The sequence below is a fragment of the Anabas testudineus genome, chromosome 18, assembly GCF_900324465.2.
Source record: "Anabas testudineus chromosome 18, fAnaTes1.2, whole genome shotgun sequence".
Lineage (NCBI taxonomy): Eukaryota > Metazoa > Chordata > Actinopteri > Anabantiformes > Anabantidae > Anabas > Anabas testudineus.
The window spans coordinates 1275230-1292351 of NC_046627.1; the positions used below are offsets into that span (position 1 = coordinate 1275230).

The 17122-nt window shown below is 40.2% G+C and overlaps 2 protein-coding genes across 2 annotated transcripts; both read left to right on the forward strand.

Annotated features, from left to right (window-relative positions):
* The first annotated feature begins 119 nt into the window (after window positions 1-119).
* On the forward strand, window positions 120-13106 carry plod3 (procollagen-lysine, 2-oxoglutarate 5-dioxygenase 3). The gene is made up of 19 exons (XM_026369443.2): window positions 120-204; window positions 2717-2808; window positions 2985-3121; window positions 4290-4453; window positions 5075-5187; window positions 5285-5348; window positions 5432-5529; window positions 6089-6184; window positions 6266-6397; window positions 6690-6811; window positions 7400-7504; window positions 9649-9774; window positions 9872-10013; window positions 10261-10374; window positions 10467-10538; window positions 10665-10769; window positions 10866-11012; window positions 11859-11984; window positions 12093-13106. The coding sequence occupies exons 1-19, from the start codon at window positions 120-122 to the stop codon at window positions 12246-12248; spliced, it is 2196 nt and encodes a 731-aa protein (XP_026225228.1). The 3' UTR covers window positions 12249-13106.
* A 434-nt stretch (window positions 13107-13540) lies between these two features.
* znhit1 (zinc finger, HIT-type containing 1) lies at window positions 13541-16291 on the forward strand. The gene is made up of 6 exons (XM_026369469.1): window positions 13541-13589; window positions 14655-14752; window positions 14880-14955; window positions 15136-15215; window positions 15306-15475; window positions 15964-16291. Exons 1-6 carry the CDS (start codon window positions 13565-13567, stop codon window positions 15983-15985), a joined length of 471 nt encoding a protein of 156 aa, XP_026225254.1. The 5' UTR covers window positions 13541-13564; the 3' UTR covers window positions 15986-16291.
* Window positions 16292-17122: the final 831 nt, after the last annotated feature.

The window sequence follows — 17122 nt, forward strand, 5'->3', positions numbered from 1 at the left end:
GTGAAGCATCGCGAGATCTGCAGCCTTCAGGGACTCGAGAGGAGACTGATGGAGTGAAGACGGATAAAGTGACTCTTCACAGTCTGAGCTGAGACTCCTCCGATTTTAAAAAGACAGCCATGTCTTACTCTCTGATTCTCTGCCTGTTGGCCGTCGCTCTCTTCCAGAGCTCCGTGTCGGCTGAGCAGCGGAAGCTCTCCCCAGGTAAGGCCGCTTTAGAGGGTCTCCTGCCCGGCCAGTCGGACCACCATGTCCCGACGGAGATGCGGGGCTCCGGGTCTAAATGCTAACTGCTGATAATTACACCGTAATTCACATTTAAACGTTTTAATAGCGACATAAAACCAGAGATTTGAGTTTACTAAGTGTTAACTGTCAGTTTTATGTGTTAGGAGCTCCTAACTTTAACTGAACAGTTAGCTCCGAGGCTAATTAGCAAAAACCAAGACTGTGGACATCGTTTAGTTTGATTATAACCTGGAAACTGGTTAATTCACTAAAACCTAATCTGTATTTATTATTACAGTGATGTTTCTTCAAAGAAAGTGGGAGAAAATCAGTAATTATTCCTGCATTAAATCAGTCATTTTACAGACTAACTGATTAATCTAGAAGTCAATCTGCAGTTTAATTAATCAGTTAAATAAGTGTTAGCTGCTAACCCACACCAGCTGATCTATTATCTGGTTTTAAGACCTCTTTTAGGGATCAGCCACAGCTTGTACCTCCATGTTTTACCATACATCCAAACTCACTGATGACCCTGAAAACCCATTCATAGGAACATTTTTTAAGGTCAAACTGTTTTTTTAAGCCACTCCCGATTTCTCAGATTTTCCACACTGTCTAGATTATATATACATAGTAAGAGGATTAAAAACAGAAGCACCCATCACACAGAAGTGCCACTACAGTACATAGGTGTTGAGACATTCTATCTATCTATCTGTTCATATCTGTTTACAGATATATAAAAACTGTGTGCTCACCACCTTCTTCAACAACCTTCATCCAACCTCTTGCACATTGCAGCAGTCCTCTGTGATTGTTCTGTCTGATTGCTCATTAGCATGTTGTACCCAGTGCAAGACAAAGGACGTGCATGATAACAGCTAGAAAAAAAAGGTTTACTGTCTCAGGTAGACTTCATCTCACTCATTTTGAGAATCGACGACGGGCTGAAACACTGTGGATATCCACAGATAGCCAGGAATAGTCTGTTTCTCTGCTTCATAAACAAATCTTCAGTTCAGCAAGTACAGGAAGTGATGAGTGAAGGAAGTCTGTGTGAGAGGTGGCATCAGCTGTGATAAATCAATTCTGGATGTGATCATAGTACTGAATGATGTCCAGAGGTGATACATCCCGGTGTAAGCTTAATCGGTATTAGTACACAATATATTTTGGAGACAATTCCCTTAATATACAAATAAAATGATATGTATTTATTTCTGTTTGAAGAACTAACATTAAAAAGAATCACTAACAAGTTCTTGTAGATGTATAGAAGATAGAAAAACAGCACTTTTGCTTTGAAGCCTCGTGTTGATATGAATCTTTTCCTGTTAGTACAGCACAGACGGTGTTTTCTTCTTGTACAGTGAAAGTGCAGTTTAACAATGAGCGTGTAGTGTTACCTGGATTTACTGCAGGGTTGGCAGCTGTGTGTGTGTTTGAACAGCTGTGTGTGTGTTGACGGGGGCTGATGTCGAACACTTGAGCTGCACATTAGTGAAGTAGAAGGCCTCAATAGTTTCACATGGTCTGTTTTACTATGAATAAAGGAATGAAAAGGAGAGTGAAAAGGACTTTTAGCCGATTTAGCTTGAGTTCTGTGAATGACATGCATGGCCCAGCTGTCAGGAAATGCATTTTTAATTCCAGATCAGCTACGTAATGGACCTGAAGTGATGAGATTCATTTGTCAGAGTCAGCATTTATTTCCACATGCTGTTTACCTGAGGATAAGCTGAACGATGCGGTGGAGCTGGGCTGTGTTGATGAGAGTGTTAAAGCCGAAGTGAAAGAAGCTGAGTCTGATGTTTTAAAAACCGTGTCACTGACTTCAGGAACACACTCGTTGTCCATGTGAGGATTTTGACAGCTTGGGAAAGAGGAAGTGACTATGAAAAAAACATTTTTCACAGTTTTCTGGCTTTTTAAAAATCTTTTTCAGAAGTCATTTATGTTATTTTGGCTTCATAAATCCTTTCAATTAGTGGGAGGATTGTTTTGATAGTTTTAGTGTTTAAGATAGTGATCTGTCTGTTGATTTACAGGAGCTCCTACATTATGATCTATGGCAGCAGCTGGGGATAGTTCCCTTTCTTTAGCGCCGTCAATGAGGTTATTCTTGGCCACAGAGAAGCTCTGTCTTCCCCCTCCTCCCATTCCTCACCTCTCAAACCCCACTGAGGAATTTCTGAGGAATTCCACTTTTAACTTTTCCTCAGAAAATCCTCAAAAGTCTGGAGAGACGAGTTTTCACTGTGTTCACTATGTAGAATGAGGTTTGTGAGCAGAATCTGTGCAGTGGACTGTGATTAATATAACTGTTGTTGTTAAAAGAGGTTAGAAGTAAATCAGCTTCACAGAAGAGAAAATAAAGGAACAGTGAGATGATCATGATCCTGCTTTGATTGAGGAAAAGGAAACGATTACAAAATAAAAGTCTGGAGTTTTGATTAAAGGGATTTCATCTTTGTGAATCATCTAGAAAATCTGCTGGTGATCACCGTGGCAACAGAGGAGACAGACGGCTTCCTCCGCTTCATGAGGACGGCCCGAGAGTTCAACTACACCGTGAAGGTAACACACACACGCACACACACACACACACACACACACACACACACACACACACACACACACGCTGCAGAAAGTGTTCAATCAGCTTCTCAGTTAGTTCAATCAATCTTACAGTTCTGTGTTCTTAAGTCACCTTGTAAATGAAAAAGACTTGAGTGTCTCACTTTTGTGCACAGACACTGGGTCTTGGCGAAGAGTGGAAGGGTGGAGATGTAGCTCGTACGGTGGGTGGAGGCCAGAAGGTGAGATGGCTGAAGAAGGAGCTGCTCAAACACTCAGAAGACAAGGACATGGTCATCATGTTCGTGGACAGGTAACGACCACATGTCCTCGCTCGTTTCACGGCTTCTCTTCACGTCTTTGTCCTCATTTTCCATTCTCTTCTTTGTTTTTCCTGTTCAAAGAGAAACCCGACTCACCTGTCCTACTTACACTCACACAGGTTTGGTTACAGACGTGGATCACACAGTACCGTGCACTAACCACAGATCTTTAAACACGTGCAGCCGTGTTTGTTTGAATGGTGCCTGTAGCCTGAGAGCGAAAGCCCCAATTTGTTCGTCACGTTCGAGTCAACTCCCAGAAAACAATACATGTCGACAGTTTCCAACTCATACAGTCATTTTACAGCTAAAGTCTGAAGGTATTAATTATACTGTTCAGTATGAAATGCCCTCAGAGTACCTCACTTCACTGCAGTCAGTACTATGTGACTGATTCCCAGTACACACTCAAGAACCGAACTGGTGTTAGAACATGTGCACACTCAGTCTCAGTTGGGTTCAGTTGGGTGGAGACAGATGACTAATTTAAGCAGCTAAATGTAGCAGGAGCAGGAGACCCCTGTGTTTCCTGTTTTAGGGTTTAATGAACATGTTTCACTGCTGCAGTCTGTTATTACACTGCTGAGGTCACTGAGGTTTCACTGATGACATATCTCAGGACTCACTTGTCGACTTCCAGACCTGAACACTAATACGTAAATGTTCCTAAGATAACCAACCAACCAGAACAGAATACTGTGAGACTGTTTTATAATACAAATAAATACAAAGAAGAAGAAATCCAGCCTGTTAAAGATGCAGTCAACACATATTCTGTTGAGGTTATTTGCTCAATCAGCTGTTGAGACTATAAATGTTTTAAAATTGTGAAGAAAAATTGATGTCAGTTGATGTCAGATGAAGTATCAACAACCAACAATATCAGATTATTGTGAAATAAAACAGGAAAACTGAAAAACTGGAAACACATATGTGCCAGTGCAAACTGGTTTAGTTCATAGATAAATGTGTCCTCACTTCCCTCAAATCACTGTTGGTGTATTCTACACCTCTACACTGTGGTCTCTGAGACTCTCCATTTAAAAAACTGAAAAATCCTAAAACTCCTTCAGTTAAATTGGTCATAGAACATGAAGAACTGCTGACTTCAGGTGTGAGTGCAGCATTAATAAACCTAATAAACCTGTCTCTGTGCAGTTATGATGTGATCTTTGCGTCGGGTCCCGAGGAGCTGCTGTCCAAGTTCACCCGTCTGGGTCACAGAGTGGTTTTCTCTGCTGAGGGATTCTGCTGGCCTGATCAGAAACTGGCCTCCAAGTACCCGGAGGTGCGCTCTGGGAAACGCTATCTGAACTCAGGAGGTAAGAGCCTCGATTAAAACCAAGCAGCAGAAGATTCTGAAGTATCCAAAAACATCAACTTCTCTGTAGAAACCAGAATGGTTCTGGTCCTCTGACAGTAGTAATTCATCTGTTATCAACAAGAGACAGAAAGGAAACCTGGTCCAGTAGCATGAGATGCACAGAGAGGAGGCACACTCCTCATAAATAGAATACATATTAAATACATGCACATGTAAATCATATAAATCTTTAGTGTTTGCTACATGTAGTGAAGTTACAGCTCTGTAAGCAGCTGAAATCACCAGTCGGTGTGGAACGAAACCTGTGGCTGTGAATGTAGCAGGAGGGACGTGTGGTTGGTGTTTCCAGTGAGGTGGAACAAATATGACCACGACTCAGGAACCGTCCCAACTCCTCATTTAGAAGTTTCAAAAGATGGAGCTGACGAGGAGCTGCAGCTCTGAGCTTCAAACTGGCTCCAGTGCAAACCAACCGGTGTCTTTAGATCTTTAGATCCTGTCTGTCCAAATCACGCTGTTGATCTAGTCGACGTCACATGTTTGTGCCTGACACGAAATACTGTGTGTGTGTGTGTGTGTGTGTGTGTGTGTGTGTGTGTGTGTGTGTGTGTGTGTTCAGGGTTCATCGGCTTCGCTGCAGACCTCAGTGCCATCGTGCAGCAGTGGAAATACAAAGACAACGACGACGACCAGCTTTTCTACACCAGGATCTACCTGGACAAGACACAGAGGGTAAACTGGTTTAAGAAAAGCACTTTGTTTGGTTTTTATTTCATTCACACTAATGAAAGGAAACTGATCATGATGACGCTGTGATTTCTCTCCACAGACCAAGTTCAACATGACTCTGGACCATCGCTCCCGACTCTTCCAGAATCTGAACGGAGCTGTTGGTGAGACTTGTGTTTTCTTCAGCAGTTGTGATGTGTGTTTGGTATTTGACGCCGTGACTGACCCGAACGTCTCTGTTTCACAGATGAAGTCGTCTTGAAGTTTGAGAGGTCAAGGGTCAGAGTGAGGAACGTCGCCTACGACACGCTTCCTGTCGTTATCCACGGCAACGGACCTACAAAGGTACCCGACCAGCCTACAGCATGTGACAGTCATGATGATGAAGGTGTCATGAGCATGATTGACTGTGTGAAGTGTTTGTATGAGAGAGTCTGAGGTCCGTGAGGTTTTCACTGTGGTGGACGTTTAGTTTACGCCACAGTGAAACACACACGAGGGTTCAGTTTGAAATTACAGCTCAGAGGGAAACTGGACAGAACAACTGCAGGAAAGCTGTAATTAACTCACAAACGGTGGGAGGTTCACTGCATACACACAAAGAAAACACAGCAGTATCTTCATGCTTATGTTGATGTGAAGCTAAAAACTCTCATTCAGAATTCAAATGTGTCTGTGGATAAAACCTTGATCTAATCAAACAAAAGACGACTGACTGTAAATGATGGAGGAATGTAAGTGGGTACATTTACACAAGTACTGTAACATTTCACTACAACAGTGAATGTTGAAGATCCAGAAGGTTTTAGGTGGCGTCTTTTAGTCTTCATGTTGTAACGACTCGTGTCACATCGATTCATATCAAAGCACTTTAAGTGAATGAGAACTGTGTTTGTCTCTGCAGCTGCAGTTAAACTACCTGGGTAACTACGTCCCCACAGCGTGGACCTATGAAAACGGCTGTGGGATCTGTGACGACAACCTGCTGTACTTTAAGGAGGTACCTGTCCGTACACTCACCTGAGAACTCTGGGGTCAGACCTCTTGATTTATTTTGGATGTTTACACTGTGTGTGTGCAGGATGAACAGATGCCTCTGGTTTACGTTGCTGTGTTTATCGAACACCCGACTCCCTTCATGGAGGAGTTCCTGGACCGGCTGACGACACTCAACTACCCCACAGCGAGGATCCGCCTCTTCATCCACAACAACGTACGACACAGAACCAAAGACGCAGACGTAGAATCAGACATGAACACAAACAGACCTCATGAAGTCAGGGTTGAAGTAAAATCTCAGTAGAACTAAGGGGTTATATGTAGGTAATGACAGTGTAACTACGTCCTGTGAGGGGTTTATAACCTTTACTGCACTGATGTTTAAGATGACTTCACCTCTGTGGAGCGGTTACATCCTCCATCTTCATCAGTTTGTCACGATGCCTTCAAATACAAACAGTTTTGTGTTTTCAGCTGGTTTTGTGCTGCTCTGTCTAATCCACCAGGTGGTCTACCACGAGCGCCACATCCAGAGGTTCTGGGAGCGCCACAGGTCTCTGTTCCCCGGTGCCGTGCTGGTTGGACCGGAGGAGAACCTGAAGGAGGACAAGGCCAGAACCATGGCAGTGTGAGTGGAGAACAACAAGAACTATTTAGAACCTTTTCTCTTATACATTAATGTTCTCAACCAGCACAGAGACTGAATCTAAAAACAGTCAGTTAATGTTTTTATTCAGTTTAAAGTTCCAAACTGTGAACGTGAGCTGCATCATATCAAGTTTTTACAGGTGACGCCGTGTTTTGTCAAAACTGGAACAAGGAAATATTTGTTATTTCTCCCTCAGTGAATGAGAAGTTAGTGAAATTCAGCTTTACACTGAGTGTTTGTGCTTTACCTGTTACAAACAGTTCAACTTGAAAATCTTATTTCCACGTCCACAGAAAACTAATTTTACAGCCTGATTGTGGCCTGAACGGCTGCTGACCCAGCTCAAAGGAACATGGATGTGATCCAGCACTGTGATAACAGAGAATCACGTTCTGTGTGTTTTTACCTCTATTATTCTGTCAGAATCTGATCCTGTCTGCCCCACTTTACCAGGACAAAAGGGCTGTTTTATTCTGAAGATCTGCTGTCACTGAAAATATACAACTAATAGATGTTCAAGTATATTTACAAGTATATTTATAAGTATATGTACACACGTTTGTGCAGTGAGGCGTGTAGGAAGGATCCAGAGTGTGATTACTACTTCAGCATCGACTCCAACGTGGCCTTGACGAATCCCGACACTCTGAGGATACTAATCGAGGAAAACAGGTATGAACACACTAAAAAGTACACATGAATACACACCACACCCCTGTAGTCCTACCTAGTACTCTAAATCCCAACTAGTAAACACTAGTACCCGTATATACACTACGTCATGATGCCCTTTTATGTGCTGTTTACCACCACAGGTACACACTAGTACCTCAATAGGTACATGTATATTATACGTTCTATTAACTACGCACTAGTACCTCAATAGGTACATGTATATTATACGTTCTATTAACTACGCACTAGTACCTCAATAGGTACATGTATATTATACGTTCTATTAACTGCGCCCTAGTACCTCAATAGGTACATGTATATTATACGTTCTATTAACTGCGCGCTAGTACCTCAATAGGTACATGTATATTATACGTTCTATTTACTACGCGCTAGTACCTCAATAGGTACATGTATATTATACGTTCTATTAACTGCGCGCTAGTACCTCAATAGGTACATGTATATTATACGTTCTATTAACTACGCGCTAGTACCTCAATAGGTACATGTATATTATACGTTCTATTAACTGCGCGCTAGTACCTCAATAGGTACATGTATATTATACGTTCTATTTACTACGCACTAGTACCTCAATAGGTACATGTATATTATACGTTCTATTAACTGCGCACTAGTACCTCAATAGGTACATGTATATTATACGTTCTATTAACTACGCACTAGTACCTCAATAGGTACATGTATATTATACGTTCTATTAACTGCGCACTAGTACCTCAATAGGTACATGTATATTATACGTTCTATTAACTACGCACTAGTACCTCAATAGGTACATGTATATTATACGTTCTATTAACTGCGCACTAGTACCTCAATAGGTACATGTATATTATACGTTCTATTAACTACGCACTAGTACCTCAATAGGTACATGTATATTATACGTCTATTAACTACGCACTAGTACCTCAATAGGTACATGTATATTATACGTCTATTAACTACGCACTAGTACCTCAATAGGTACATGTATATTATACGTTCTATTAACTACGCACTAGTACCTCAATAGGTACATGTATATTATACGTTCTATTAACTACGCACTAGTACCTCAATAGGTACATGTATATTATACGTTCTATTAACTACGCACTAGTACCTCAATAGGTACATGTATATTATACGTTCTATTTACTACGCACTAGTACCTCAATAGGTACATGTATATTATACGTTCTATTAACTACGCACTAGTACCTCAATAGGTACATGTATATTATACGTTCTATTAACTGCGCACTAGTACCTCAATAGGTACATGTATATTATACGTTCTATTTACTACGCACTAGTACCTCAATAGGTACATGTATATTATACGTTCTATTAACTACGCACTAGTACCTCAATAGGTACATGTATATTATACGTTCTATTAACTGCGCACTAGTACCTCAATAGGTACATGTATATTATACGTTCTATTAACTGCGCACTAGTACCTCAATAGGTACATGTATATTATACGTTCTATTAACTGCGCACTAGTACCTCAATAGGTACATGTATATTATACGTTCTATTAACTGCGCACTAGTACCTCAATAGGTACATGTATATTATACGTTCTATTAACTGCGCACTAGTACCTCAATAGGTACATGTATATTATACGTTCTATTAACTGCGCACTAGTACCTCAATAGGTACATGTATATTATACGTTCTATTAACTACGCACTAGTACCTCAGTAGGTACATGTATATTATACGTTCTATTAACTACGCACTAGTACCTCAATAGGTACATGTATATTAAACGTTCTATTAACTACGCACTAGTATCATTTTATGTCCTGTTGATCTTTTCAAGTACATAATTTTTGGCTCGTACATTCTAACTTTTTACTTTTGTATGTACAATAAAGTAAAAAGTACACACTTTATACATTTAAAGTGTGTACTACTCTACTTTACGTACATGTATATGCCTGTACCTGTACTCTATACTAACTAAAGTACACAGTACCACCTTTTTTATTGTCTTACATTCTAACAAGTACTGTAGTACCTTTCTATATTACTGTTAATCAGTACACGTTAGTACTTTTACTGAGTTCAGTGTACCTGTTGCAGTATTTCATCTTGATGAGTTTCCTGTTCGTCAGGTCTGTTATTGCTCCTATGTTGTCCAAACACGGGAAGCTGTGGAGTAACTTCTGGGGCGCTCTGAGTCCTGAGGGATTCTACTCCAGATCTGAAGACTACATCGAGATCGTCCAGGCCAAGAGGATGTGAGCTCACACACCTGCACACACACACACACACTTCAGTTTCTATAAACCCAGCCTCTCTCAGCACAGGTGAGGTAACTAATGTTAATCTGTGCAGCGGTCTGTGGAACGTGCCGTACATCACTCAGTCTTACCTGATCAAAGGTAGCATCCTGCGGACTAAACTGTCCCAGGTGAGCCTGTACGTGGACGAGGGGATGGACTCCGACATGGTGTTCTGCAGGAGCATCAGAGACCAGGTAACACGCTGAACACCTGCTCACCTGGTAACGAGCTGCTGTCTGCAGCATCATGCAGGATCATTAAAGAGCAGTTCCGGTTTATTTTAACAGTTTTTATGTTTATTACAGTGAGTCGTGAAAATGTAGCGTTGATTTGTTATCAGAGCCTCAAATTTTCAGGATAAACACAAATCGATCTCCCAAAAACAGGAAAATCCCAGGAAGCTTAATGAAAAGTAAAACTGATTCCATTGTGTGTTTACAGGGAGTCTTCATGTTCGTGTCAAACCGAGATGAGTTTGGTCGTCTGGTGGATTCGTCCAACTTCAACACGTCCAAGCTGCACCCGGACATGTGGCAGATCTTCGACAACCCTGTGGTCAGACAAACTCAAACATGAACCCAGTGTAACACGAAGACACGGAGAACTGAAGGGACGCATGGGCTGAGTGTGTGTGTCTGTATTTGCAGGACTGGAAGGAGAAGTACATCCATGAGAACTACTCGAAGATCTTTGAAGACGAGAAGAGCTACGTGGAGCAGGTAACGCAGCAGATGAAGTCGCGCCGTCACATCGTGTCCTGTTCATGAAGTGTTGAACATTTGTGATTTTACAGAGTGAAGCTGTTAAATAATATTAAAGGTTTGAACTCTGTCTGTTTCTCTCAGCCCTGTCCAGATGTCTACTGGTTTCCAGCTTTCTCTGAGAAGATGTGTGATCACATGGTGGAGACCATGGAGGACCACGGCCAGTGGTCTTCAGGATCTCACAATGTAACGTCTTCGACTGCGTGTGTGTAATAGACTGGAAATGTGAATTAAGTGTTTTCATTTGAGCTTTGAGGTATTTTGTTTTCACCATGTGTCCAGGACGAGCGCTTAGCTGGTGGCTACGAAAATGTCCCGACTGTGGACATCCACATGAACCAGGTCGGCTTTGAGAAGGAGTGGCTCAAGTTCCTCAAAGAGTACATCGTACCCGTCACCGAAAAACTTTATCCTGGGTATTACCCCAAGGTACATTATACAACATTTAAAGTACATTATACTACATTATACAACATTTATACTACATTATACTACATTTAAAGTACATTATACAACATTTAAAGTACATTATACAACATTTATACTACATTATACTACATTTAAAGTACATTATACAACATTTAAAGTACACTATACAAAATTTAAAGTACATTATACAACATTTAAAGTACATTATACAACATTTAAAGTACATTATACTACATTATACAACATTTATACTACATTATACTACATTTAAAGTACATTATACAACATTTATACTACATTATACAACATTTAAAGTACATTATACAACATTTAAAGTACACTATACAAAATTTAAAGTACATTATACAACATTTAAAGTACATTATACAACATTTAAAGTACATTATACTACATTATACAACATTTATACTACATTATACTACATTTAAAGTACATTATACAACATTTAAAGTACATTATACAACATTTAAAGTACATTATACTACATTATACAACATTTATACTACATTATACTACATTTAAAGTACATTATACAACATTTAAAGTACATTATACAAGTTATACTACATTATACAACATTTGTACTACATTTATACTACATTATACAACATTTAAAGTACATTATTTTATACAGAATGTGGATGTGTAAATATTTCATTATATCTGATTCTGTAACATGTAAAAAAGTTTGATCATTATCAGAGAGTTGAGACATTTTTTAGTTCATCATGATGTTAATGTGTGTGTGTGTGTGTGTGTGTGTGTGTGTGTGTGTGTGTGTGTGTGTGTGTGTGTGTGTGTGTGTGTGTGTGTGTGTGTGCACAGGCCCAGGCCATCATGAACTTTGTGGTACGTTATCGTCCTGACGAACAGCCGTTTCTACGACCGCATCACGACTCCTCCACCTTCACCATCAACATCGCTCTGAACAGGAAGAACATCGACTACGAGGTACAAACACACTTTACTTTAAATAAGCACTGTAGCACTGTACGGGGAAGGAAGAGAAAAGGTTTGTCGTATTATTAACGTGGTTTTCCCGTGTCTGACCTGCGTCAGGGTGGAGGCTGCAGGTTCCTGCGGTACGACTGTAAAGTGGAGTCTCCCAGGAAGGGCTGGTCCTTCATGCACCCGGGCCGGCTGACGCACTACCACGAGGGTCTGCCGGTAACTAAAGGGACCAGATACATCATGGTGTCGTTCGTCGACCCGTAGACTCTGAGAGAGCGAGCGTGTGTGTGTGTGTGTAAACATTAGTCAACCTCATCATCACAGATCGAGCCAGACTGAACGGTGTACAAGAAGTGATGATCTTAAACGCATCGTCTCAGAACATTTCCCGACTTGACTGTTTTAGTTTTTTCTAGAGAGTTTTTTATTTTTTGACTTTTATTTCTACACCGGACAAACCTTTACAACGAGCTGTGGATCTCCACCAACACGTGAAGCGGACCCTGAACACACCATTCCTAACATTTCAGAATAAGAGTCACTTTGAATCATATTTTTTCTTTTGGACCAGCCAATAAGAGTCTCTTGTTGTCACCATGCTGCCTTATTTTGTTAAACTACCTTAATCTATGCAAGCAGAACACACTCCATGTCTTTATGTATAAAACATTGTGGGGGGTACATGGGAGGGCGTTGTGGTTACTATAACAACCGATTATTTGTTTGAGTGAATGTTAAAGTATGAACAATGCCAAAAAAGAATCAGACGAGCGATCTGTTTTTATAACAGTATTTTTATGTGGAGACGTCAGGGAGTTACTGTGTAAACTGTTACTGGGAGAACACTAAAGGCCTTATTATATTTTCATGTTTTATTCTCCATGGTTCAATTTGTTAAAGTGGTTTTGTTGTTTCTTTAAATCCTTGTTGTTTCTATCATGTAGTTTTACTGTTTTCATCATCTCCACTCACAGTTTATTTAAACACGACGCTGTCTTCACTTGTTTTTCCCTTTTTCCATGTGTGCCTGTCGATACGATGGATCAGCTCTCTGGCTTTGTACAAACTGCGTTAAATTATTTGTTAAGAGATTAGACTTTAATAAATAATTTTACAGTCACAGTGGGTGCGTTTGTTTTCTCAAAGATTAATCATGTTTACTACATTTATTATTAGCAGTCATTTTATTCTCCTGTGTTATTGTAGCTCAGCTGATCTCACTCATTTAAAGTGTGTATTTTCCCTACAACTCTCATCATATTATCTAATTGTGGAAACATTATAAGATGTTTACAGACTGATGAACTCTCCTTATAGCGAAACGCGATCAGAATAAAATGTCCCTCCACACGTGCCGTAGCATGGAAACATATCATAGCACAGTTTTTCTATCATTTAAAGTCTGTAATTCATTTCCAGTCTGTATTTAAAACATCACACTAAAAGTATGTTTAAATCCTCTAAGTTGTCATTGAGCCCTGTTAACGCTCAACTGTGGACCTGAGTCCAAACGCGCTTCGTCCTCTGGGGAGAGTTCCTCTGCGGCTGCCGTAGACAGGAAGAGCTCAACAACAGCCAACATGGTGCTGGAGAAGAAAGGTTCAGGTGAGTTTGGCTTTATTGGATCGAATTTAAACATCAGAGCGTCACTTTGCTGCTTTACCGGTTAGATTTGGCAACAAGTTACAGTTTGGAACATTTAAAGTCGCGTTAACCGGATCTGTAGTTGGTTTTTCGTGTACGTTAGCGAGCCTGCTCCGGGTGTAATTCACAAAACGTCCACTTGAAACAAAACTCCAGTTTTCTCAACCATACACGACATGTTTAATGTCATCGTTACTTTGTCAGAATTAGTGTTGATACTCGTTAAATTCGGCATATAATGTATGTATGATGCTCCTTAGTGATTTATCTGTTTCAGGTACAATTCATACTTCAGATGCTAAGTACACACTACACCTGCACCGCCTGCGGGGGGCGCTACTGCTGCACTATGTTTATCTGGTGGCTCCTGATCATTTATACATATTTATATATATTTATATATATATTTATATATATATTTATATATATTTATATACATAGTTATATATATTTAAGTAATTGGTCAGAAACACGGATCAAAAGTAGCTTTAGCAGCAAACAAGTTGTAAATGTTTTCAGAATTTATGTCAAGTCCCAGATTAGAGAGAGTTTAAAGCACAGGTTTGAATATTAATAAAATAATAATATTAAAAAAATAATAATTAAAATAAATTGTATAAATTCTAATAGTAATTATATATCACATTACTTTAATCTATACTATAATCGTGTTAGAAAGAAATTAACTTACACTTTATGGCTGAATCTCCAGATCTAACTAAGAAAACATAAACTTTAAACTCCACTCAAGTATCGTAAACTAAACACGTTACGTTTAAAGTCATAATTTTCATAGTCGACTGGTATAAGTGCTTCATATTAACAGCTCGTTTCTGAGTAAAAACCCTATTTCAGCAGAAAGATTGCTGCACAGCTTGTGGCTCCTTTGTGGTATGAACAGAGGAATTCTGGGTATTTTATTTAATAATGTAAAAGTATTTCAAAGAATATTCTGTTCTTTGAATCAATGAATGGAGTGAATTTGCAGAATGATGGAAACTCTGTGTGTCTGTGTTTGTGTGTCAGCTCGGGTGGAGGCCGGTCAGCGCCGGGTTCTGGATGAAGCCACCAGACAGAGGAGACTGACCCGACAGCTGGAGGCTCTGGAGAAAGACAACTTCCAGGTAATGAAACATGACGCGTCTGGTTCAGAGAACCAACAAACTCATTCAACGGTTCAGATTATTAAAGTTAGGAGCTTCTTTACCACCAGCATTGTTGACTTGTTGTTGTTGTTGTTTGTGTTTCCAGGACGACCCCCTGTCCTCCCTTCCTCCTCCAGGTCCCACTGCCCGCCTTCCCGCTTTCAGTGAGACAGAGGAGCCAGGTGAGACTCTGTGTCCTGCCCTGAATTAAACCAATCACCGTCCCTACTTTCTCTTTCCTCTTCTGTAAATGAAGACAGTTCTTCATCTTTTCTTCATCTGCTTCACTTTCTGACAGTAAAACTATTTTTAAAAAACACCTTCTAAATAATTATTCTGTATTTCTCTCCGTTATCATCCAGAGAAGAAGAAGAGGAAGACGAGGGGCGACCACTTCAAGCAGCGTTTCAGGAAGAACTTCACCACCCTGCTGGAGGAGGAGGTGGGTCACACACCTGTGTTCTCTTCCTGCTCTCTCATTGGCTGACAGTCTGCTGACCCCTCCTCTCCCCCGCTGCTCTCTGATTGGTAGAATCTCTCGGAGAAGCCGGAGCCTAACTACCTGTCAGCGACGGCCCCTCCTTCCTCGCTGCCTCCTCGTCACTTCTGTTGCGTCTGCGGGTTTCCGTCACACTACACCTGCACCACCTGCGGGGGGCGCTACTGCAGCACTAAGTGTCTGTGCACACACAGAGAGACCAGGTACACGCACGGCTGCTGACTCTCACCTTTTTACTGGATCTTTACTTTAGAAGTTCTGTGGATCAGGTGGAACATCAGGATGTCTTAAGCTAATTCAAGCTAATTATCCGTTAATTTATTGATTGTTGGATGTTTAACGTGTTTCTGAAAAGTGAAAACATGTTTAAGACGTTTCTAAAGGTTTGGAAAGTCAAAAGTGACGTCTTGATTCAATATTAGTCATTGAATACATTTCTAATAACTGATATATTTTCATATATTATTCTTTTAATAGTTTTATTATTTACAATCATCTGTGTTTTTACCTGTGGTCCACCTCCAGTAGGGGTCCTTGTACCTCTTCGGATGAAAGCATCTTTCAAATGTCTAAATGTGACAACAGTGGAAACCATTCCTAAAAACTGGGCTGATGTTTTGAAATAGTTTAATTTGTCAATTAATCAATAATCGATCTCTATCAGATGTTGACTTTGTCTTTTCCTTCGCAGGTGTTTGAAGTGGACGTTGTAACTGCTAATCATCACCGCAGTGATGGAGATTATGGGATGCAGCTTCCTGTTCGGTGCAGAAGTATTTGGGATGATGAAGCTGCAGCTTTGAACTGTTTGTCTTTACTGGACACACTCACCTGGACAGGTAGACGACCTGTGATCAGTGTTAACGGTGGAATCTGATAAACAGAGTTTGTTCCAGCTTCTTTTTTTGTGTCACAGTAAACTGAACTTTTTTATCTGTTTGTAGAAGTAAACAGATGTTGTACATAATGAAAACTGTTGGTTGTAGTTTTGTCTTTTAATAAAAACGTCTCATATGTTTCCTCTGTGTTAATACAGAATCTGAATGAATGATCTTTATCAGACCACCTATGATTAAATCTTAAATTCTTTGCTCAGTGTGGTTCCTGCAGTCACGATAAATACACCCACCAGGACGAACTCTTGTGAACCTGACTAGCTGCTAACTAACGAGAACTAAGAACCACAGTGGTGACAAAATGGAAAGAAGATCAAAAACTCAAGAAAAAAACAAAAAATTATCAAAAACACATTAAAAACAAAACTCGTGATGCAAATAAAATTAATTGTGCAAATTTAATAGAAACGATCATAATCAGAAGCAAAATGACCACAAACTGATTAAAAAGAGGTGAAACCCACTATAAAGATGAAAAGTATTCATAAACTGATAAGAACAAGACTTAAAAACCCAATAAATGTAAAAAGAAACGAGCGGAACTGATTCTAAAACAGAGTTTTACGACTGAATGAATCAGAGCATAATAATCTGTGAACACACTGAACCTGTCACAGTCAGATTGTTGTCAGTACTTTGAATATCAGCGGGTTAAAAGTCCACCACACTCTCTTCCTTCCAGGTATCCATGGAAAAACAGGTCATAAAGACACGTCAATTATTAATGTGGACCTTTGACAAGTTCTCTCTCACACAGTCGATTCAGGCTGTAACAGCAGAGAGAGACTAGAACAGACTTAGTCCGGCTGCAGGAAGTCGACGAGCCGCCAAGAACCGAGCACCTGCAGCTCCACACAGGTGAGTGGAAACTGGGGAAACTGGGAGACAGAACAGGTGAGAAGAAAACTGGGAGACAGAACAGGTGAGAGGAAACTGGGAAACAGAACAGGTGAG